The 24,876-nt window shown below is 33.0% G+C and overlaps 1 protein-coding gene across 1 annotated transcript in view; it reads right to left on the bottom strand.

Annotated features, from left to right (window-relative positions):
* The window catches only part of LOC114341929 (dihydrolipoyl dehydrogenase, mitochondrial), a 155,117-nt gene that overhangs the window by 84,705 nt on the left and 45,536 nt on the right, over positions 1 to 24,876 (bottom strand). The window contains exons 2-4 of the mRNA XM_050648403.1: positions 20,164 to 20,307; positions 19,104 to 19,242; positions 12,902 to 13,146 (exon numbers count right to left, since the gene is read on the bottom strand). Of these exons, the coding sequence (XP_050504360.1) occupies positions 12,902 to 13,146; positions 19,104 to 19,242; positions 20,164 to 20,307 (528 nt within the window). The remainder of the gene's footprint in view (positions 1 to 12,901; positions 13,147 to 19,103; positions 19,243 to 20,163; positions 20,308 to 24,876) is intronic.

Here is a 24,876-nt window from a genome sequence, read left to right as displayed (position 1 = left end):
TCTGGCGACGTGTCCTGCCCAATTCCACTTGAGCGACGCGATTCTTTTGACGACGTCCGTTGTTTTTGTTCTACGACGTATTTCTTCGTTTGGGATTTGATTCCTCAGGGAGACACCCAACATCTGGCGCTTCATAGCCCTCTGAGTTATGCGAATCTTGTTCACTACCTTTTTTGTGAGTGTTAATGTTTCCGCCCAATAAGTGAGTACAGGCTAGGGGAAAACTAACGGGGTTGTGCCACTAATTTCCTCCTAGAGCGTCAAACCCTCGTGACGACCTGTCGAATTTGAGTAAAGTATTGTACGTACTTACAGTTTACAGGATTTTGCGGTGTGTAGGCGACTGGTTCTGTTTTCTTTTCTTGTTGAGGTGAAATTATACACTGCACTGATTTTTAATTTGAAGTACATACCGATTTATTTTTAAACATGAAAACTATGAAAAACACAACTTGATAAAACTACTTTTAGACGAGAACTTAACTTACAAAAACGGTGAAAATGCTGAGAGTGAGAGAGCTGCGTGGCGTCACTTGCTTCCAACTTTTTTGGAGAGAGGCCGGAAGTGGAAGTGATTTTTCGGAAGTGGAAATGCGATTTTTTGAGGGACCGGAAGTTTTGGAAGTGGCCTTTGACAATACAAATATTTAGACATTTATAATTCTATGGTTGGTTTTCCGACATACTGCCGGGCCTTGAAGCATTGCTTCAAAAAGAGAGAGAAAAAAAATATATGTATATTCATGTAGAGATATAAATGATAAAGCAAGAGCAAAGAAGCTAACTCAACAAAGACTTATGCTAATATATTGGTGATTCTATAGTGCTATTAACCTAGAGCCATTACCTAAACATAAAACAACTATTGATATATAACATTTCTATAGTGATGCAAAGGCTAAACCTAACAACATTTATATAATATAAAAACATAGCACTATAAAATATTTAAGGTGATCTTTAGTTTTTTCCTGGTTTTCCCTCGTGATTTACTATGGAATCTCTAACGCGAGAATTTTACTGTCATCGTTGCATTTGGTTGTCTTTTTAAAGACAGATCACATGCTATGATATTTTTTGTGACAGATATTCTTGAGTTGGAATTGATTTCATGTAATCGAATGAACTCTCTTTTAGTAAAGTCGTCCCAGGAACGCAACTCATAAATATTGACGATATCATTTTAAAGTCTTCTACTTTAAAATGTATAATATACGTCTGAATTGCCAATATAAATGAGTCAGATTAAATAAATTATTAGAAGAATTTTTTTACTTAGCAACAACATTTTTGTTTATTTTAACAGTATTTTGTATTTTGACAACGAAACGCGATTTGGGCTTCGAAACGTTAATAAAATCTTTTTTTGGTAAAATTGTGGCTTATTTCCCATTATAAATAGTTGATTATCTTTACAACATATTTACAAAGAATGGCAATGGACACAATTTAGTGATAGGACGAGTGAAAATTCCATCCCTGGTTTTACTTTTAACAATTCGGACCTTGTCATTTTTGCCACGAAAGACCTCTATCACTCTAGCAAGTGGCCAATATAAAGGTGGTGTGCTATCTTCCTTCAAAAGGACAAGATCATCTACCTGAACGTTCTTATTTGATACGAGTCATTTGGGACCGTTTTGTAACCTATTCAAATAATCTGTACTCCATCTTCGCCAGAAAACTTGTCGGATTTTCGTACAATTTTCCCAGAGGTTCAATCTAGATGATGGTATTTCACTTATATCGATCTCCGGAAAAGGAGTAGGGGGTTTGCCTATCAAAAAATGACCAGCTGTAAGGGCTGACAGATCTCCAGGCTGATTGGACATGGCACAGAGGGGACTAGAATTGAGCACAGCCTCTATTTGGGTTAATACCGTGAAGAATTCTTCAAAAGGGAGCGTTAGGTTGCCAATAAGCCTGTGGAGATGGTACTTTGCACTTTTAATTGCACTTTCCCAGATTCCACCATGGTGAGGGGCGTGAGGAGAAATAATTTCCAAGTGATCTCTGAAGAGGCCAAAAAATCCTTTATTGAAATTTGTGTATCCTTATCCTTTAAAAATTGTGCAACTTCCTTCAACTGATTTTTTGAGCCAAGAAAGTTGGTGGCATTATCAGAAAATATGACAGAGGGATTGCCACGTATACTGATGAAACGTTTGAGGGTGAGGAGAAAAGACTCTGTATTGAGACTTGAGACAAGTTCAAGGTGACAGGCTCTAGTGACCATGCAGATAAACACAACGATATAACATTTGGTTGTGGGGGTCTTACGAAGTTTGGAGGTTTTGAGTTTGTATGGTCCACCTAGGTCTGTCCCTACATTTGTGAATGGTTGAGAGCACACTAGACGCTCTTTCGGCAAGTCTGCCATTAATTGAGAAGCTGGTTGAGCCTTAAATCTAAAGCACGTTTTACAGTTATGGATGATTCTCTTGATCTCACGCAGAGCATCAAGTGGCCAATATTTCAATCTGAAGTTGGAGATTGTACATTGTGGACCAGCATGACATAATCTAATATGCTCTCTTTTTAACATGAGTTTCACTAGAAAGTCTTTCGAGGGCAAAAGGAGAGGGTACTTTTGGTCAAATGGTACGGAGGCATACTTTAACCTACCACCGACTCTTAACAATCTATGTTTGTCCAGAAAGGGGTTCATGGATAACATAGATCTTGTTGAAATTGGAGTTTTAGCCTTGAGAAGAGAAATTTCTTGAGAAAATGAATTGGCTTGAATACGTTTAACAATCATGAGTTCAGCTGACTTAAGTTCATTCACCGAAAGGTTACTTAAGAATTTTTCTGATGGGTTTCTAGCATTATGAGCAAATCGTAAACAATAGGCAATTACTCGTTGTAGGGTTGTGAATGAAGAGAATCGTTGAATAAGCTTGTCTAGAAATGAGGGAGAGGCTTGAGTATGATGGACAATCTGAGATTTTCTCTCTTCTGGAACATGAGTAATTTTGTTTCTCAAGTTGAGGAGAGAAAGATCTAAATTAATTTCAGAAAGAAACTTTGGACCATTAAACCACAGAGCGGAGTTTGGGAGTTCTGACGTTGATATACCTCGAGACAAAATGTCTGCAGGATTTTCCTTGGATTTAACATATCTCCAAATAAATTCTGAGTTTTGTTGTATAGTTGCAACTCTCTTGGCAACAAAGGGAGTCTAACGGGACGAAGGTGATCTCAGCCAAGCAAGAACAATCTCTGAATCACTCCATAAATTTATGGAATCAATTTGAGGAATTTTAATTTTAAGAGTGGTAACAATTCGTTCAGTAAGTTTTGAGCATATAACAGCACCCATAAGTTCGAGTCTGGGAAGGCTAACAGTTTTGAGTGGTGACACCCTACTTTTGGAGGCTATAAGAGCACAAGAGGAGGTGTTGGAGTCATAAATAACACGAAGGTACACACATGCAGCATATGCATGAATACTAGCATCTGAGAAGGCATGGATTTCAATTTTTCGAGTATTCTTATTTTTAAATAGGCATCTAGGTATTTTTAGAGACTGCAAGCATGACAGACCATGAATGAATTTGAGCCATTCTTTCAAAATGTCTGAGTAAAGATAGTCATCCCAACCAATTTTTGAAACCCAAATTTTTCTCATTAATAATTTTGCAACAACTACCACTGGAGCAATCAGACCTTCAGGGTAAAAAATTTGAGCAATTAGTGAGAGTAGTTATCTTTTGGTATACGTGGTTTTGATGAGAGATTCTGATGAGAGTTGAGGTAGAGAAATTGAGAATTCATCTGAGTTGGCATTCCAATAGAGGCCTAATACTCTTACCATTTTCAGGGGCTATGACATAGTTTGAGTCATGAGAACGGGAAGAGACATTCTCTAAGAAACTTTGAGAATTAGAACACCATTTGTGGGCTGATATACCTACCTTGTCCAATAATTCTGTTATTTCAAGGTAAGCCCTTGAGAGAGTTGTTGGGTCATCAACGCCATACAACATGTCGTCCACGTAACATGCATGGAGGAGGGCATCACTTGCTAGAGGATATGAAGCTTGATTAGTACGAGCTAATTCTACTAAGCACCTACAACTGAGAAAATTACCACAATTAGTACCATATGTCACGGTATTTAACTGGATGCATTGCAAATCCTCTTGGGGGGGAGTTTCGCCAAACCAAAAAATGTTTAGTAAATATCTTTGAGAGTGATTTATGAGGATTTGCCTGTACATGTGTCTTAAATCAGAGGTAAAAACATACAAAAATGTTCTAAAATTTATTAGAGTATCAATCAGTTCAGGTTGAGTTTTATACCCTTTTAACATTACAGTAGAACGTCAATAATCCGGATTAATTGGGACCGGACCCCATCCGGATTATCAAATTATCCGGATTATCGAAATTATCTTAAAAAAGGTCAGTATAGACATTTAAGTACCTACAACAAACATTTTTCTATGTTCAAACACTGTATTATAATTTATTTATAGGAGCATGTGTGCAGTAAAAACATCAGACACTATTTGAGCTTTTAAAAAAATGTGTAAAAAGTTTTTGAACATCGGTAGAGTGTTCGTTTTTTTGCAGCTAAGTTCTTAATTCGTTTTAAAAGAATAAGATATTTTTGCTAGATACAAATCCTGATTATTGACGGTCCGGATTTTTGACGTCCAGATTATCGACGTTCTACTGTATATCATTTAGTGAGACACCTGAGCTGGTTTTCATAGAGCAGTTAAACACAACACGTAGTTTATTTGTGAGCTTTTCCTCACAAATGATGCAGTGGTGTAGAATAAAGTATTTATTATCAGACAATGGGTTTGTAAGAGTGAGGGGTACGATAGTTGCATGGCCAAGAGAGAGATATTCTTGTATAAAATCCTTAGACTGATTGTAAACCAGATAATTTTTTATGAGTTTCCTTTTAAGATTATAGAACCTCAGTCGGGTAGAATAAAAGGAATTGCCCAATCTCTTAGGATCTGTTGAAGATCGAAATGGCAGATTTACTTGGAACCTACCTTCAGGCAATAATTGTGTGGTGGTTTGAAAGATGTGTTCAGCAAGTTCATCATCCTGAGTGAGCATGGGCCTTTCTGGGAGTTCTTCAACCTCCCAAAACTTTTTAATCAGAACGTCTAGAGATTCACTATCATTTGGTGAATTAATACCGAAAAACACCAGAGTTGAAAAGTAAGAGTTTGATACTTGTAAATGAGTATTATGTTTGGTGCTGGAAGGTAGTCTTCCTTGGAAGACATATCCAAGATGAGTATTTTGCAGTACTGGGCCATTACCAAGTTTTATTAACCCATCTGTTAACAAATCACAATATGTCATTACCTAATAACATATCAATACTACCAGGAACTGAAAATGAGCAATAAGCAAGTTTTATATTCCGGGGTATGTTTAAACTAGACCTATCTATCTTTACCTGAGGCAATTTACAAGTTATATTTGGTAGTACCGCACATGCTACGTTGAATCCATTATGCATTGTCCTAAAGGGATATATTTTGAGATCTATCATCTTGTTGGAAGTGGAACAAGTTTGGGATAAGGTAGAAAGTTTTAATTTTCTATCATAGGAATGAAGTCCTAGCCTATTTACAAGTTCTTGGGTTACAAAGCTTGCCTGACTACCGTTATCAAGCAGTGCTCGGGCATGAACCAAATTTCTGTCTTTGTCTATAAGTGTTACAAGAGCAGTAGTCAATACCACTTCATTAGTGAGTGAAAGAGCAGAGAATGACTGAGTTGCCCCTTGTGAATCTAATCTAGGAGAATGGGAGGGATCTCGAACTTCAGATTCAGTGTGTTTTGAATCATAACTGTGAGATGAAGTACAAGGTTGACTAACCAGAGGATTATGTTGAGAAATATGATGATTATTAGATCGAGTAATATCTCTATTAGTGTTAGTAGAAGGAACTTTTGACCATTACCGGATGAGATTTGCTATTAGATCCAACACGTTGAGAATTCCCATTGAGAGTGTGGTTACCGTTTCTACCAATATGAGATTCTGAAGAGAAAGCTCTTTGTGTAGAAGTGAAGTGTTGTACATGCTTGTCCTGGTGAAGGAGTGGATGATGTCTTCCATGACACACAGAACAAGTTGAATGCAAACCACAATTTGCAATAAAATGCCTTGTCCCTAAACAATTTCTACATAGCTTGTTTGTGTTTACAAATGCAACTTTTTCTGGATATGATAAGCCTTTAAAGCCATTACAATTATAAAGTTTATGAGGTTGAGAGCAAAACAAACATTTTAAACTATTTGCATTCGTTTCAACGTTAGAGAGATGTGTGCTACGTGTAGAGGAATTACGGTTAGAGTTTTGAGTAGGAGTATTTGAGCTTTGCAATTTTTCAAGTATTTCACATCTTTTCTCTAAAAATACGGAAAGGTGGGCTAATGTAGGTATTTTTTTTGGACCAAGTTCATACTCAAAGGCTTTATGGGTATTATAGTCAACTTTGTCTAAAATTAGTTCGATTAAAATGAGATCCCAATGTTTAACTGGAATCTCCATATTACTAATAGGTCTAGATTCCGCGTATGAAAAAAAAGTTGATTAATAGCAAGCTGAAAATTTGTTCATAGCTTAAGGGTGTCTAGTCGGACAAACTTTGATATATGGGAACACTGGAACAGGGGCAGTTTTAATTGTGGAACAGGTTAAAAATTTGGAACGGTCAGACCACGAAAACGGCACATTTATTTTGTCCGACAAAATAGACTTAAACTCTCCGAACAGAGATTAAACTCTCATGCAAAAATTAGACTGCTATTTATCACCTGTTATAATTCCTGTCATTTGACATATTCTACATGTTTCACTAATTAAAACGCCCATTTGGTGATAAATAGCAGTCTGATTTTTGCATGAGAGTTTAATCTCGGTTCGGAGAGTTTAAGTCTGTTTTGTCGGACAAAATACATGTGCCGTTTTCGTGGTCTGACCGTTCCAAATTTTTAACCTGTTCCACAATTAAAACTTCCCTTGTTTCAGTGTTCCCATATATCAAAGTTTGTCCGACTAGACACCCTTAAGCTATTAACAAATTTTCAGCTTGCTATTAATCAACTTTTTTTTCATACGCGGGATCTAGACCTATAAGAGATTGCATAGTTTGTTTTATGCTAGTGAGAAAATTTCTGAGCGTTTGTGATGAGCATTTAACCAGAGATGGAATCTTCAACAATCGTTTAATTAAATTACTTACGATGCGTGCTTTACTATCATACCGTTCCTTTAACGTATTAAGAGCAATGGGGAAGTTTGTATCAATGACCTCTAAACTTTTAATTAATTCCAGAGGTTCACCACTAACATAACTTTTTTAATATATCCATCTTTGCAAATCGTTTAGTTCTGGATTTTCAATAACTAGAGTACTGAAGATTTGAATGAATGACTGATACTCGGAGAACTCTCCTGTGAACATTTTTATTGAAATATCGGATAACTTGAGGGCCGGTTGTTCGAACACTAATCAACATTGATCACTATCAAATACTTAATTACTGTCACAACTGTCAATGTCAACTTTGGTTGGGTTGCCGAAAACATAATTATTGATGACAATTATGAAATTAGTTAATCAATTATGTTAATAATTGTTATGTTAATTGAATAACTAATCTCATAATTATAATTAACTATGTTTTCAGCAACCCAACCAAAGTTGACATTGACAGTTGTGACAGTAATTAAATATTTGATAGTGATCAATGTTGATTAGCGTTCGAACAACCGGCCCTGATTGAATGCGATTTCGGAAGATTGAGAGAACTTACCTTGGATAGATTTATTTTGCTTTGTATGCTTGCCCGAGTATTAAAATATTTTAATTTAACCTCCTCCCTATCTTTTGATTCATCAGTAGTCGATAAGCATTCGATCTGATATTGAATGTTTTCGTATTATTCAAAATATTGCCCGAGTTGCGTTTTCCTATTCTCAAAATGAAAAATATCAAGGTCTACCTCTTTGTTCAGAGTGAACCAATTGGCAATTCTCGTAACATTACCCTTCAGTACCCTTCTTTCATTCTTCAGAGTGTCCAAAGCCATAATGAGATTGTATTATTTTAAATTAATCAAGGAACCAACTAAAGGACATCGCACACATCTTATGGAAAATATAATGTCACTCAAGTTCAATAAAATTTATACGAATAGATCCGTTTTAAATTAACGATCAAATCTTATCATTGCGTCAACTCTTAATTATGATTAATTACGGCGCAAATTGCAATTAAAGTTTATCAAAATCATATTTTGGGAGTTCATAAAAATGTCAGATACAATCACTATTACTCAGGGTGCTATTCAAAGCAGCTTAAACCCAGCGGGTCCTAAAAGCGGATTAGTGAAACTATTTATACTTTCCTACTTCTCACCAAATATTTAATTATTACATAGGCGTTCGTTAAAAATTATCAATGGTGAGTGGTTCGCCTGTTTAAATGTTGTGGAATACTAATCAATTTTTTATTATTTATGTATGGTAAGTATACATAAAATCTGTAACTAATTTCGATTAAATAATGCATTCATTAGTGAGTGGTTCGTCTGTGTAAATGTTGTGCAATACTAATCATTTTTTATTATTTATGTATGGTAAGTATACATAAAATCTGTAACTAATTTCGATTAAATAATGCATTTCATTTCCCCACCACCATTGAGGTAAAATGCAAGGCGCGTTTTTTGCATGGTTTCCCCATTAGGCCTAATCCATGTTGTCATTAATTATTAAAAATATATATAAAAAAATTGAAAACCAAGTTGTGGTATTCAAAAAGTCAACAATTACTGATTCAAATGCACGTCTCTATTAGGAGCGTCTAAGACAGAATGTAATAACTGTGTTGATGGATACCTTACATTTGCGTCATGCCTTGCATACCCTAGATACCATAATTCACTTGCAACATGAGCACAGCATCCAACAGTTCGTGCACCAGTTTTGCAAGTGCAGTAGTAGCCGTCGATTGGTATATTGTCACCGTCATTTTCTAGATGGAGTGGTTGAAAAGCTATCCATAATTGATGTTTAGTCGCCTGACGAAATCTAGAGTAAACACGAGCTCTAAGAAGACCCTGTTCTTCTAAAAGTGCTTGAAATGTAAAATGTTCAATGTTTTCTCTCTGTAATTTATCTTGAATGTAACTGGGTGCAAGTTTTACTTGGTAGATTCCAATAGTCAAATCTCTAATCTGTTGTAACGACAAAATGGGAAATTCTGGTAAAATAAGTTCATCTAAATTCACCCATGCATCGTCTTGAATACGTTGTAAGTCCAAACGGTCAACTTCAACACGAGCTTTTACGACATTTTCATATGCAGCCAATTCCTGCATTGTTTCTGCCAATTCTGCAGTTGCACCTTGCATTTGAATAGGTGGAAAATATTTATTAATTAAACTGCACCCAATTTTTAAAAACATTCTAATATTAGGCACATGATGGACCGGTATTAATCCACAAAACAATTTAAAAATACTTTTTAAATGTCCATTCCGAGCTTCAACTATCCATCTTGTTTTAGTAATTAATCGCGCTTTATTAGCATCTTCAGTAGACAACTGTCTTTGTCCTCTTGGTAGAAGTGGTGGCATATGACATTCTAGGCCTAAATAATTTAATAAATGAATAGAATCAGGATAGCCTCTATCTACAATTACAATATCATTTTGTTGCAGCCAGTTACGCAAGTTATTTACTTCGTCTTGTTCCTCATCTTCAAGGTGATGTTGTAAAATTGCAGCATCGTTATTTCTTGAATCAGAAAAATAGGGGCCTTGTACGTCCAAAATATATCCGTCAGGTCCGACTATTAAAACAGGTTTGATTAAATGATAACCCTTATGTAGACAGTAAGTTTGGCGAAGACTTCGAAAATTAGACGATTTGGGAATTTTGAGATAGGTTCCATCTATGTAAATAATGGCTTGATGATTGTCAGGATTCGGATTGTACAAAGAGTTAGCAAAATCTGTAACATGGGTTCTAATAAATTCTTGGCGACCAATTGCTTCTAAACCCAGATTTTCTCTAACAAATCGTTGACAAAGACTTGTACGTACTGCAGTTATTGTCAGACTAACGTTGGATCTGCTAGAATATGAGCACAAAAATTTTTAATAAATCGTCACTTAAATTGTATTTTAATTTCATAAGAAATGTAATTAAATCCTTTTTAGTAATAACTCTAGTTCTATCATAAACTACGACCTCATCGCCATAAGTATAAAGATCTTGAAAATTATTTTTGCTTAAGTTTGTCAATGCTTTGAAGTCGTCCTCTTGAATACCCGTGTCTGTCTCGAAACGATTAGTAGTATTTTCAATTGCTGTCAGACGTAACGCTTGAAACCACTCTGAAACTTCCTTCGGACTTAAGTTAACATTACGCATATTACCACGCAAATTCTCTATTATATTATGATCTAGCATACTGTCATCATTTATGTGATCACTGCAACATAAAGCACCCTTTCCTACAAAAATCTCTCGTTTCATGTAGATATCTACTCTAGCTTCTAATGACAAACGTTCAAGATTTCTAGCTCTATCACATACAAAACATAAATTATTTCTTTGTAATACACACTTGAATCTACAAGCATTCACATTATCATCATTACCTTGTTCAATTTCTTCAATGATGTATCTGTAGCAGTTTATGTGAATCACAATCCCAATATCAAAATTGGCTTCCGGTAGATTGTTGTTCATGCGGCGACCCAATGCAATCTCCTGAAATCTTGGTGGAAGATTATCTAAGTTCTCAACTCGACGAAAACCTCTAGCACGAACTCGAACATCACAAATATAACACTGCATTTTCACTAATTAAAATAGTTAACAGTAGAACAACAGTTCGACAAAAACTAACCATTTGGCGGAACGTAACGACCCTTTATAATAATTACTAGTTTACAATAATTACCAGATAAAGTTGACTAGTGACAAAAACTTTTGATTCTTTCTAAAGCAAACGATTTGCCTAATTTTCTTTTAATTGATCGATAATGTTAAAACACAGTAGAATGCAATTTAAGTTGTAATTCAATAGTGTTAATTAAATAAAATTCTGTTAAATTCTCATTAGTGCGTTAAATACCCTTGTTTTACGGTGCGTCACTGGAAGTGCGTTGTCATTTATGATTTGCAAGGTAAGAGGCTTAATAATCTTAGAAGATTTATGAACTCCCGATAATTTGGATATCTTAAAATATTTTTTCTCTCTCTAACTTATGTACCTACCCATTTGATTTCAGATTAATTTATATCAATTCCTGCTCTTATTACTGAAAATTCAGAGTTGGCGCAATAATAATAAGTGACCGTTACATTGAAACGAATCTATTCATGTAAGTTTTATTGAATTTGAGTGACATTATATTTTCCATAAGATGTGTGCGATGTCCTTTAAACACTAAAAAAAGGATATTAATTAAATTTCAAATTTTTAACCTGACTTTTCAATCACATCAAAACAAAATAAATTTTCGACACTTGACGTCACACTTTTAACTGGCTTCAGACTTGTGTCTTCTATCTCGGTGTAGCAGGGAGGGAGAGAGATACGCCGCTTACGGTAGTAGAAGCGAAACAAAAAATGCTTCGTTGACAACTGTTCCGTGAGTAGTTCTGGATGCAAACTAACACAGCTAATACTGTCAGAAGGAGAAGCAAAAGGGTAGGCTCTGCCTGTTGGCGCTTTCGATAAATTTTTTCTTTTCTTGAGAATTGAAATTAAAATTTTTCTTTTTCACCTTCCACAAGAGATCTAGCGATAAATAACCATAAAGGAATCCGGCTCGAAGGACCATAGGGGAAAACTAACGGGGTTGTGCCACTAATTTCCTCCTAGAGCGTCAAACCCTCGTGACGACCTGTCGAATTTGAGTAAAGTATTGTACGTACTTACAGTTTACAGGATTTTGCGGTGTGTAGGCGACTGGTTCTGTTTTATTTTCTTGTGGAGGTGAAATTATACACTGCACAGATTTTGAATTTGAAGTACTGATTTATTTTTAAACATGAAAACTATGAAAAACACTTCACTTGATAAATTACAAAAACGGTGAAAATGCCGAGAGTGAGAGAGCTGCGTGGCGTCACTTGCTTCCAACTTTTTTGGAGAGAGGCCGGAAGTGGAAGTGATTTTTCGGAAGTAAGTGGAAATGCGATTTTTTGAGGGACCGGAAGTTCTGGAAGTGGCCTTTGACAATATAAATATTTAGACATTTATAATTCTATGGTTGGTTTTCCAACACAGGCAATACACACTGGTCAAAGATTTTCCTTTTCTCGCATATGGCTAAGTCCGATTTAAATACATAGCTCAGTTTACCAAACGCTGCTCAGGCTAATCCTATACGACGTGGGAGCTCGCACGTCTGGTTATCTCATCCCAACCGAATTTCATGTCTTAAGTACTTATAAGATGCAGTCTGCTCAATATCCATTTCATCAACAACAATATTACGATTTAGCACCAGATTAGTCATTATTTTCATCTTGTTGATGTTAATCTTTAGTCCGTTACCAAAACGATAAATAGGCGCAAATGGAAGTTTATTGGACACACATTAAGGAAAAATGAAGATGATATAAACAAACAAGCCCTGGATTACCAACCAATTGGAAAAAGAAAACAAGGCAGACCAATGACCTACTGGAAAATAAATATTACCAGAGAGCTAGAAGACAACGGGTTAGCATGGAAAGAGGTGAAGGCCCTGTTTAGAAACAGGGATGAATGAAGGAGGACTGTAGAGGCCCTATGTTCCAAATGGCACCAAGAGGAGTAAAGTAAAAAGTAAGTATATTAAAACAAATAACCTACGAATTTTCATAAATCACAAAAGAAAACATACCTCAATTCCTGGAAAAGGTGTAACTTCCGATCCTGTAGCGATCAGAATGTTTTTCGTATTGACTACTTCGGTGGAACCGTCTTCTTTCGCAGCTGTTACCTGATTTGGTCCGGTGATTTTACCGTGTCCTTTGATGAGCGTCACTTTGTTTTTCTTGAATAATTGGGCGATACCTCCCGTCAAACTTGTGACAGCTTTGACTTTCTGACCCATCATTGCATCTAAATTTAAGTTAACACCGCTAGCTGAAAAAAATATCAGTTGAGCTTGAAGAAATCTATTCGACTCACTTAATTAGATAATGCACGATAGCACGGTTTTTATGACAGAGGATTTTTTCTGTGGTAATTCTGTTCTGTGAAAATAGCCAAAGACATAAAACATATTAAGAACAATAAGAGCCAAAAGAAAAAGCAATTACAGAGTGCTATATACAAACTGACATGTGGTGACTGTCCAAAAACAAAAGAGCTTTCAATAATAGAAAAACAGATTCTACGTACGCACTTCACCTTCCAGATCATAATCATTCTTTTAATGAACAGTATCAAATTCTTCATATGAACAGTATCAAAATACAGACAAGTTTGATCTGCACCCCCTAAAAAAACTACACATTCATGAAATTTGACCCAAAATTGAGAATAATATATGATCACTAAAAGTATTTTGACAAATTTTGAGCAAATTCATGTTTTCCTTTTTGAAAAAACTCAAAAACTACTTTTTTCCAAGTAGGTATAAAGCGGGAAAACCAAACATACAATTTTGTTAATTTACTTACAGCATGAAGATATACTCTTAAGAAATACTTATGAATTTTATTACATAATATGTTCATAATATACTGTTAGTAGAATTTTGTCCGGTTTCATACCGGTAGCTTTATTATAAGCCGTAACATATTATTTTTTCCTATTGTGGCAAAACTGTACATTCAAAAATTTTCAAAAAATTCAAAAGCTTAGGAGTTTATCTTCATGCTGTAAGAAAATTAACAACAAAATTGTATGTTTGGTTCTCCCCATGTTCTCCCGCTTTATAATTGGAAAAAAGTATTTTTTTTTGAGTTTTTTCGAAAACGGAAACATGAAGTTTGCTCAAAATTTGTCAAAATACTTCTAGTGATCATATTTATATACCTTCTCAATTTTTTTCAAATTTTGGGGGGGGGGAGCTGGTGCGGATCAACCCCAAGCTTTTCTTGCGACGTGGTTTACCAGTTTGTTTATTGACTTTTTTGTTTTTATATATTTTTCTATATCTTAGTAAAAAATAGTTTACATGAAAAAGTGACTTCATTAAAAATCAACATGATGTGTTTTAAAGTTTTGTTATTATCACATAAATTTAATCACATATTCTGGGACCAAAAATAATTCGATTGAACCTAACTTACCTTAGTATAAATGTGCACATAAAAAAGTTACAGCCGTTTTAAGTTACAAACTGACAATCTATTTTTTCGAATGTATCGAAAACTATTCGAGATTTTTTATTGAAAATGGACATGTGGCATTCTTATGGCAATATCATCTTAAGAAAAAATTTATAGTGAAATTTGGACACCCCAGAAAAATTTGATGGTGGTTTTGTTCCGTTAAACCTCCAAAACTTTTGTGTGCGTTTCAATTAAATTATTATTGTAGTACCATTAGTTAAACACAATGTTTTTAAAACTTTTTTGCCTTCTAGTACTTTTTCGAAAAGTCAGTTTTTATCGAGATATTTCGAATATTTGTCAAATCCACCACATATTTGTATATGGTTAAGTACGATTATGGAGACTTGGTAATAATATGAACATTTATTTATGATTTACATTTTTAGGGATATTTTGAACCATATTAAAAAAGAAGTCACATCTCGATAAAAGTGTCATTTCGAAAAAATACAAAGAGTCAAAAAAGTTTTAAAAACACTGTGTTTAACTAATGGTACCGCAGTAATATTTTAATTGGAACGTACACAAACATTTGGGGGGTTTAAAAGAACAAAACCCCCATAAAATTTTTATGTAAACATATTGAAAAATAAGCCTCAACTCGATAAAAACTGACTTATCGAAAAAATATTAAGAGGCAAAAAGTTTTAATAATATTGAATTTAACTAATGGTACCACAATAATAATTTAATTGAGACGTACACAAAAGTTTGGGGGGGTTTAAGGGAACAAAATCCCCATAAAATTTTTATGGGCTGCACAAATTTCACTATAATTTTTCTTTAAGATGTTATTGCCATAAGAATGCCACATGTCCATTTTCAATAAAAAATCTCCAATAGTTTTCGATATACTCGAAAAAATCGATTTTCATTTTGTAACTTCAAAGGGCTATAACTTTTTTTATGTGCATATTTGTACTAAGGTAAGTTAGGTTCATTCGAACTATTTTTGGTCCCAGAATATGTGATTTAATTTATGACCTGTATTTTTGTTACACCCTGTATATTTATTTTATTTATGGATCATACATTTTACAACTGCTTTCTTCTCTTTGTCTTGATTACAAACAAATGAACTTGCTTTTTTGTCCTTAAAAGTAGAAAAAACGTTTAATTTCTATTGTGTAATCTTTATTGTCTAATTATTTTAACTGTACTAATTTCGAATAATTTACAATGATTAATGGGATGTTAAAATGTCTTATCTTTAAGCGGCTTCTGCAATTTCTTAAACATATCAAATGTCATATACCAAACATTGATATCGGCACTTTGTTGCGCATTCTGACGGATTTCGGTTTCGACTATACTATATCTCGACCCGAGCCATAAATATCAGATACAAAGTGTCAATGAAACCAGATGGGACTATTTACTGCAAATTCTAAAGCGGAAGTTGAAAAAAGGAAAATACAAAAGATTTGAAGTCAATCGAGCACTAAATTTATGTCTAACGTTAAAGGCCAAGCTGGGTCCCAAAGATACCCCAACGCATATTTTATTGAATAAATAAATATAAAACAAATATTTTTGAAAAGCGTTCGAAAAGTTTAAAAAAGTATAATTAATATTTAAAAAGGTTAAAATGACACATCGTCCTATTAGAGGTAAAACTCACTAACTACACTTTTCAGAAAGTGGAGAAAAATCGATTTAAAGGTACAAATTGTTTTTTAAATTCACCTAACTTGAATATTGGAATTTTTTTAGGGCAACTTTAAAGAATAAATAAAAACAGATATTTTAAGCCATGTTTCGTCACAGCAACTATGATATAATTAATATTAGATAAATTTTTGTACTTGACGAGTTTTTCCATGAACACAATTATTGGATATTGATATTCTATCAGACATAAAACTCACTAACTACACTTTGTACTTAATGAATTTTTCCATGAACACAATTATTGGATATTGAGAAGTTAATGAATTTGTCTACATGAGGTATCATGGCGTTGGGATTTAAAATGAAAGAAATAAGTAACAAAAAATGCATTATATTACAAAATGTTAAACCTAAAACAGATTATCTAACGTCTAACGGAGCTAAAGCTGTGAATCTGGTTATAGTAATGAATAAAAAGTTAATAAACAATTAAATAAGCTTATACAAAACAGTCTATTATTTAAAAAATGAATAATAAGTTTCGTTCTTTGAAAATAAATGCAATTCGCCTGCTTAATCGCAAAATAGATTATGGTAAGTACCCTTTATGTAAGCTATCTGTTAAAAAGAAATTAAAACTCATATTTCTTTAATCAATCGCCGAACAGATAATGCACACAATTAATACAGTTATGTTTACTAATGTATTGTTTGAAAGATCGCTAATTATCTATTCGGCACTCCAGATTGTACAGGAAAAATTCACTAAGTGCAATAATAAGTTTTAATGAGTTTTACCATTGTTTATATAGGGAGATAGTTGGTCAGCCCAATACGTAAATATGTTTGATTCAAATTGAGACAGTCACCAGATGTCCCCACAATTTCTGTCAGGGTTGCAATGTCAAAATGCATAGACACCAAGTTGGATACGATCCTATTCATAACACCCCAACTCGCATACATATTAAGAAAAATAAATATATATGGAAGAATATATTAAGAAATTGAATTAATGATGTCATGCTACTATACATTATATATAATGGCATGACATCATTAATTCAATTTCTTAATATATTCTTCCATATATATATTTATTTTTCTTAATATGTATGCGAGTTGGGGTGTTATGAATAGGATCGTATCCAACTTGGTGTCTATGCATTTTGGTGTTGCGACCCCGACAGAAATTGTGGGGACATCTGGTGACTGTCTCAATTTGAATCAAACACATTTTCCTATTGGGTTGACCAACTATCCTTATATAAACAATGGTTTTACCCTGAAACCAAAATTCACAAGAGTGCACTCCAGATTGTAAAGAACAATTCATTAAGTGCAATAATAAGTTTTAGTGAGTTTTACCCTGAAACCGAAATTCACAATATTGCACTTAGTTAATTGTACCATAAATTATCTCAGAAATTAGAAGGGTTACAGCCCCAGGTGACTTCTCCAGGGCTGGGCAGTATCGTATTGAGTTCAAATTGATGAAAATGTCAAAATCTCAAAAAAGTGCACTTGGTGAGTTTTACCTCTAATAGGACGACATATTAAAAAGCACATCCTCAAAAAAATCTTGTAAAAAGATATTTATAAAAAACACTTGTTGGGGCCTCTTTGGGACCAACTTGGCTTCCAGAGTTAAGCGTTAAGCTACCTTTATTAGAATCTATGGAAATTATTAAATTAAAAAATATAGATATAATTCGAATGACCAACTTAAGATGAAGAGCTCCCAATTCAATCTATTCAGTAGAGACTTTAAAGTATTCGCTGTGTGCAAGTACTTGGAGGGGATGCGAGAAACGATTATGCGCTAGCAGCGGAGAAATCTTGCAACTTTCTTAACATATTAAAATAATTCATATTGTCAATTTAAATTGTCAAACTGACGTATATTTCATACCTACTGTCATTGAAGAAAATGGGATTTCGCAAATGATGTGTTATAAATTGTAACAATTATATGTTGCTCCACAATATTGATATAATTTGCAATTATTAAAGTGAATTTAATTAATAGTATTTTGCTTGTAGTACAATGTTTACCTTTTAATAACATAACCTTAATATTACTTTTTCTTCTTATTCTTTTTTAGGCTATGGCCTTGACAATTATCCAGTAACCAGGACTAATATAATTGGCCAACATAATTAAAAGTGCTATAAATGTTGCCGAGCTATGAAACCAGGTGTCGCTCTTCCGAACTTGCACGGTCCCAATAGATGTATAGTAAAAACACATCACTTGAGCACTCTGCCCAGACAGCTGTAGTGACATTAATTTATAATAAATTTTATGGACATATCAAAAACAAAAGTTTTCAGTGTTTTATTGTTAGAAATTTAAAATAATTTTTAAATTCTATGCCACTGGTTTATGACTATGACATTACTTTGGCAATTATTTAATATGTCATAAAAACTATGTTAACAATCAGAGTATGAGAAATTGTTTTAAGAAATTAGCATAACAATAATATTATTCCTCATTAAACAACAATTTTTACATACATTTACGATGTTAATACTAATTAGGACGATCCTGACACAAAAAAAATGCATAAAAAATTAAAGTACCTAATGAATATTAAAATTATGTTGTAAATATAAAAACACGACAACCTGAAATTATTTTAATAGTTTTATATAGTTGTTCCATTATATCTTTGCATAAACGTCATGATTCATTTGCAAACAAGTTAAATAAAAACATTAAGTGAAACATAGTCGATAAGTAATAATGTACTGTCAATGTAATAATTAGGAAATGGCTATTTTAAGTGGACATATTTTATAAAGTTATATTGTACATTTATGTTTGACACAATATAAATTTATAAAATAAACACAATATAAGTTATAAATTCCAATAAATACAACAAATGCGCTAATGTCACTGTCACTGAAAATTATAAATGTCAAAATTCATAGTAAACAAGGTATCAAAGATATGCCATATTGTTTTTCATTGTTTAACTTATTGTGGTTTCTATAGACAAGTGGCTTAATTTTGCAATACTAGTTTCTGTTTCTTGAGTAAAAAAGACACCTAGTGTAAAAAGTAATTCGTTAATAATTTCATGTATGTGTAACGATAGAATGGAAGAACTATATGAAAAATAAAAAGGAGATACTCACTTTCAATGCCTCTCTCAGTAAGGTCACCAGAATGGGCCATATGATAGAAATGTGAATTGTTCAATAGAGCCTTGGATGGTATACAGCCAACATTAAGACACGTACCTCCCAATGTTGGATTTTTTTCGATACAAACGGTCTAAAATAAAAAAAAATTCTGATTCTATTCTGATTTTATTTAGAGTTGTTTTATTTTTATTTATTTTATTATATTTGTAACGGACTTTTTTACGTCCTGTTAAAAACAGGAACATGAAATAAACAGAATGATAAACTTTTGTACACCTCAAAACAGGAATTTGGATTAAATGTGCCAAATGCTTAATTGTGAAACCGACTCATATATTGAAGCTAAAGATAAATCATTCTGTACAATATTTGCGAATTTTTAACAGCTTTAGAAACATAAAAAAATGAATTTTTGGGAAAAATCATTCCAAAAATTATTTAAAAGATTTTACTGTTACTTTGTTAACCAATTTTAATGCAAAAAAGCAAATGACAATTTGAAAAAGAAGATAAAAATATAGTTAAAAATGACAGTAATTGTGCAAAAAGATCTTACAGTAAAAAAATGACTTTTTTTTCTCTTTTGGTACATAGGTATTGACAATACATCTACTTTTTATATTGTATCTGTATGATTGGTGTGTCTTCATTGTTTTCTGGATATAATTTTACAAAAAGATATTTGAGTTAAATAAATTTAATGAATTTTAAATCAATTAACAGATCGATCTGAAGACTTCACTTTCGATACAATATCATAAAGGTAAACAGTAGGAAACATATAGGTAATTTTCTTTCTATAAATGTATGTTACCTAAAAAACTTCACTGAGATTTCACGATTTCATACTTATATGATAAAGTCTTAAAATATGCTATGTATTTGCTAAAATGACACTAAATTAAAGCCTTTGTAGCAAAATACCTTCCCTTTCTCTATTAAAAACCCAATATAAATTCAAATGCAAAAGAGAAAACAAAAAAACTCTTCTGTAATTAAATTTCAGTGATTTTAAGGGTATTATGAATTTGAAATGTAATATAATAATTACCTTCATGCCCAATTGGGCAGCTTTGATAGCAGCTACATAACCTCCTGGTCCTGAACCAATCACTACAATGTCAGCATCTCCATCGTTTGAATATAAACGACTTTGTAAGTTTCCTAATATTCTTTGGTTGTGCCTTAAAGTTGGCTGTAAAAAAAGCGCATTTAGAAAATTTATATAATAAAGTAAGTTCCAAACATAATGTATACAGTAAAAACCTTGATTATCTGTGCTCCACAGCACAGGATGTGACACTGATTATATGACTTCTTAAAGCTTCTTTTGTTTCAAGCTTCTGGCACATGCCATATAATCCGTGTATAATATTAAAATACGACATAATATGACTGAAGCTCGAAACAAATGAGAATCTCATACAGAAGTAAAAACTTCAAATTGTATTCTGGTATAAAATCGTTTATTAAAAACTATCGAAAATGTCATCCAAATGGATTGCAAAACGTTTTCGTTCTAATTCAGAACATCTTCAGTGCATTCTGCAGAGTAGTTTGAAACTAGCACACTATTTAAAGTGGTAACCCCATAATATATGGTTTACATATTATATATTAATAGAATATGGTGACTACAAGTCGATGTTGTTAGATATAATAGAGTACATGCCTAAAGGGCAACATGCTTCCCTGCTCGAAAATGATAGCATATATTAACGTTTTAACGTAGTAGCGTTTTTAATAAACGATTTTATACCAGAATACAATTTGAAGTTTTTACTTCTGTATGAGTTTTTTAAACTATGGTATACAGCCAACTATTGGGATTTTCCCATTGATTTTATTTTAAATGAGAATCGTTGAAAAGTCCTATTGAAAAGCACGGATAATACAAACATTTATTTCTTATAATGATACAAATACATACAGTCCCTGGCCATATTATTATGACCACCTATGAATTTCTACAAAAATCAACTATTCCACTACGTACGTTTTGTTTAAAATATGATTTTTAAATTTAATTTTGTTATGCAATGTTAATGTTATGCATTAACTATAATATATTTAATAATAAACAGCAATAAAATATTTGCAAATATTACATATTTATATATTTTTAATATTTTGTTCAATCTGACCATAATCAGATGGAAAATATTTGGGAGCTTTTAAAACGAGAAATTTCCGATGAGAAGGTCACTAATGAAATTTTTTTGATTAAAGGACTAATATATCGTTGAAACCACAATGACAAATTGAAGCAAAAAAAAATTAACTGCATTCAAAGTATGCCAAGACGGGTACTAGCGGTAATCAAAGTTAGAGGGGGCTCAGCAAAATATTGAAAAAATAAAAATATGTGATGTTTTTAAATATTTTATTAGTGTTTATTATTAAATACAATACATTTAATAATAAACAGCAATAAACCATTTGAAAATATCACATATTGGTATTTTTTTTAATATTTTGCTGAGCCCCCTCTAACTTTGATTACCGCTAGTACCCGTCTTGGCATACTTTGAATGCAGTTAAATTTTTTTTGCTTCAATTTGTCATTGTGGTTTCAACGATATATTAGTACTTTAATCAAAACAATTTCGTTAGTGACCTTTTCGTCGGAAATTTCTCATTTTAAAAGCTCCCAAATATTTTCCATCTGGTTAAGGTCAGAAGTTGAACAAAATATTAAAAAAATATAAATATGTAATATTTTCAAATATTTTATTGCTGTTTATTATTAAATATATTATAGTTAATAAATAACATTAACATTGCATAACAAAATTAAATTTAAAAATCATATTTTAAACAAAACGTACTTAGTGAAATAGTTGATTTTTGTAAAAATTTAGGTGGTCATAATAATATGGCCAGGGACTGTACATATATGTATCATACACGCATCCATATGAACCTACCATAAAAAACTGTCAGAAAAGAATAAATCTCATAAATTCAAATTAAAAATTCATTCAATTCAAAGTAAATATTCATTTTTGATATCAGATAAGTTGACAGCTTACCAGCAGGAAAAATATCTCATCATTAAGTGCTTTTTTAGTAGTCTAAAGTACAGAAAATAAGTAAATTTTGTGCTAAGTTGTTTTTAGATGTTCTAAAGTGATCCTAGAGAAAAATTTTGTCGCAATCAGTAAAAATGCGGCATAAAAATAGTTTTCTTGAAACGTGATTCTTTCGGCGTTGCCAAGTTTTACAGTTGATAATTCTTAAAATGTTTAAGGGTTGTCAAAACAAAACTTTCTCGAACTATTGCTGCATAAAATGTGCTTATATTTTCCACCCGAGTTGTTTGGAAAGGAGATCGGATTGGAAAATTGTGGAGGGGCAAAAATATTCTGCTCAGACCAATGCCAAAAAGAATATCAACAACCTGATGCTGTGATAGATAAACTGAAAGAGCAATTGAAACTACTGAAAACTGACTTGGATGCCAAAAACAAAGAAATAGAGAAATACAATGTAAATTTAAAATCTCTAAAAGAACAAAAAGCCGCAGCTGAAGCTGCAAGTAAGCGAGTCAGTCAAAATGACGTCCAAGAAATTTCGAGTGCTGTCGTAAAATCAGTAGAACCTCTGCTCAAACAGATTTCAACCGCAATGACAGAATGTATTGAATCAAACAATGAAAAAACTGCGAACACGTTTGACAACCTTATACAAACTGTGTCTGCAAACTACGCTTCGAATGTGTATAAGTTCATTGAATCTCTAGGAACTATCCAGAATAGTATGACTGATGTTGATAAATCCAATAAGGACCTAAATTTAAGATTGGGATCTATTGAAGACAAAATCAAAGACGTGACAACATCGCCGCCGCCTGTCTCATATGCGTCCACAGCACAAAAAGTAACAACATGGTAACAACCCACAACCAACCAAGTTGCTCATGCTGTGACCAACGCTGCTAACATCTCCATGGCAACGACACATGCGCAGAAACCGGCATTAAAGAAAACACAAAATGTCGGCAATTTCTCGCAAAATGTAAACAATGGACAAAAATATACATCAACTAAAGGTGCAGGAAGCGAAGACGCTAACTTTGTAGCCGCGAATCCTAGCAAAATGTGGCTTTACATAGGAAAAGCTGCAGAAACAGTCACGAATGACATTATCAAGAATTATATACAAAGAAAATTGGCTAACCTCAAGGTTGAAGATAACTAAAAACCGTGGGCAATACTAGCTCTTTTAAAGTAGGTCTACCTATAGAATTTTATGATGAAGTCAATACTAGTGATTTCTGGTCAAAAGGAATCATTTTTAGACGTTTTAACTTCAAGAGAAGAGTTTTTAACTCACGAGTTTCTTTCTCGGAAAACTACAAGATAGGAAATTTCTGTTTATTATCAAAATGTGAGAGGTCTCCGCACCAAATTAAATGATTTTTCATCATCTGTTATTGCCAACGATTATGATGTGCTACTATTAATCGAGACCTCTCTGTATAATGGTATAGAGGATGGAGAATTGGGAATTCCAGAGTACAATATATACAGAGGAGATAGAAATGAAAATACCAGTATAGCTAAACGTTTGGGTGGTGCTCTAATTGCTGTAAAAAAGGAATTTGTTTCTTCAGTAATCACTTCAAAATCAGCCAACATTGAAAGTGTTTATGTAAAATTGCAAACACCAAATCAAAAAATCCTTTTTGCCTGTGTATATATACCACCTTCATCTCCATTAAGCGTTTATGAGGACTTTATTAAAGCAACTGAAGATATTATTCAAAATAATGACTTTTCAATGTCCTATATAGTGGGTGATTTTAATCTGCCAGACATAGTTTGGGAGAACGAAGATCTAGGATGAAGACCAGTTGGTAATATTACAGAATCTGTTGAGTGTATCTCAAATTTTATTGCTTATTTTAACTTATTTCAAAATAATGCAATATCGAATGTTTTAGGAGGTTATTTAGATTTAATATTGTCAAATAATGTTGTAAATGTCAAATGTGTTGATTTTGCTTTGTTAAACTGTGATGAGTACCATCCAGCACTTTCTTTCTGTATTGATTGTGTTAAAACTGAGTTCCTTAAATACGATTATTATTATGATTTTAATAGAGCTAATTATATTTTAATAAACCAATTTTTAGGTAATGTAAACTGGGACAACTTACTCGACAATATTTCCGATGTTAATAAAGCAATATCCCGTTTTTATGATATTTTGTACTGTTTATTTGTACCAAAACAAAAATGTAAAAATACAAAAATAGACGGTTTAGTTTTGATTTAAATCTGTCTCCTGCCATCCCCCGATAGCGCTATTTCTAGGTCTACCTTTTGTCAAGGAGGCTATGCAAGAAGACAAATTTAAATCAAAACCTCCGTAGTTCTCGGTATACAATAAAACTATTTATACCGGAGTAAGGTTAGAACGCCCTCTAACGGGGAATAAGTGAAATAAATGGCGACTCGATTCTAGTTTTCTGTTGACCTAGATATCAAAATATCAAAAGGCACCGCTGGGAAAATATTCCAAAAATGCGATTCAGAGAAACTATATGAAACGAGTCTTTGTACTCTCATACAGAGTATGGCATTAGTAAAAATACAAAAATAGACGGTTTAGTTTTGATTTAAATCTGTCTCCTGCCATCCCCCGATAGCGCTATTTCTAGGTCTACCTTTTGTCAAGGAGGCTATGCAAGAAGACAAATTTAAATCAAAACCTCCGTAGTTCTCGGTATACAATAAAACTATTTATACCGGAGTAAGGT

The sequence above is a fragment of the Diabrotica virgifera genome, chromosome 4 (assembly GCF_917563875.1).
Source record: "Diabrotica virgifera virgifera chromosome 4, PGI_DIABVI_V3a".
In the NCBI taxonomy this organism is placed as follows: Eukaryota; Metazoa; Arthropoda; class Insecta; order Coleoptera; family Chrysomelidae; genus Diabrotica; species Diabrotica virgifera.
This window is presented reverse-complemented; position numbering and strand designations above follow the sequence as displayed.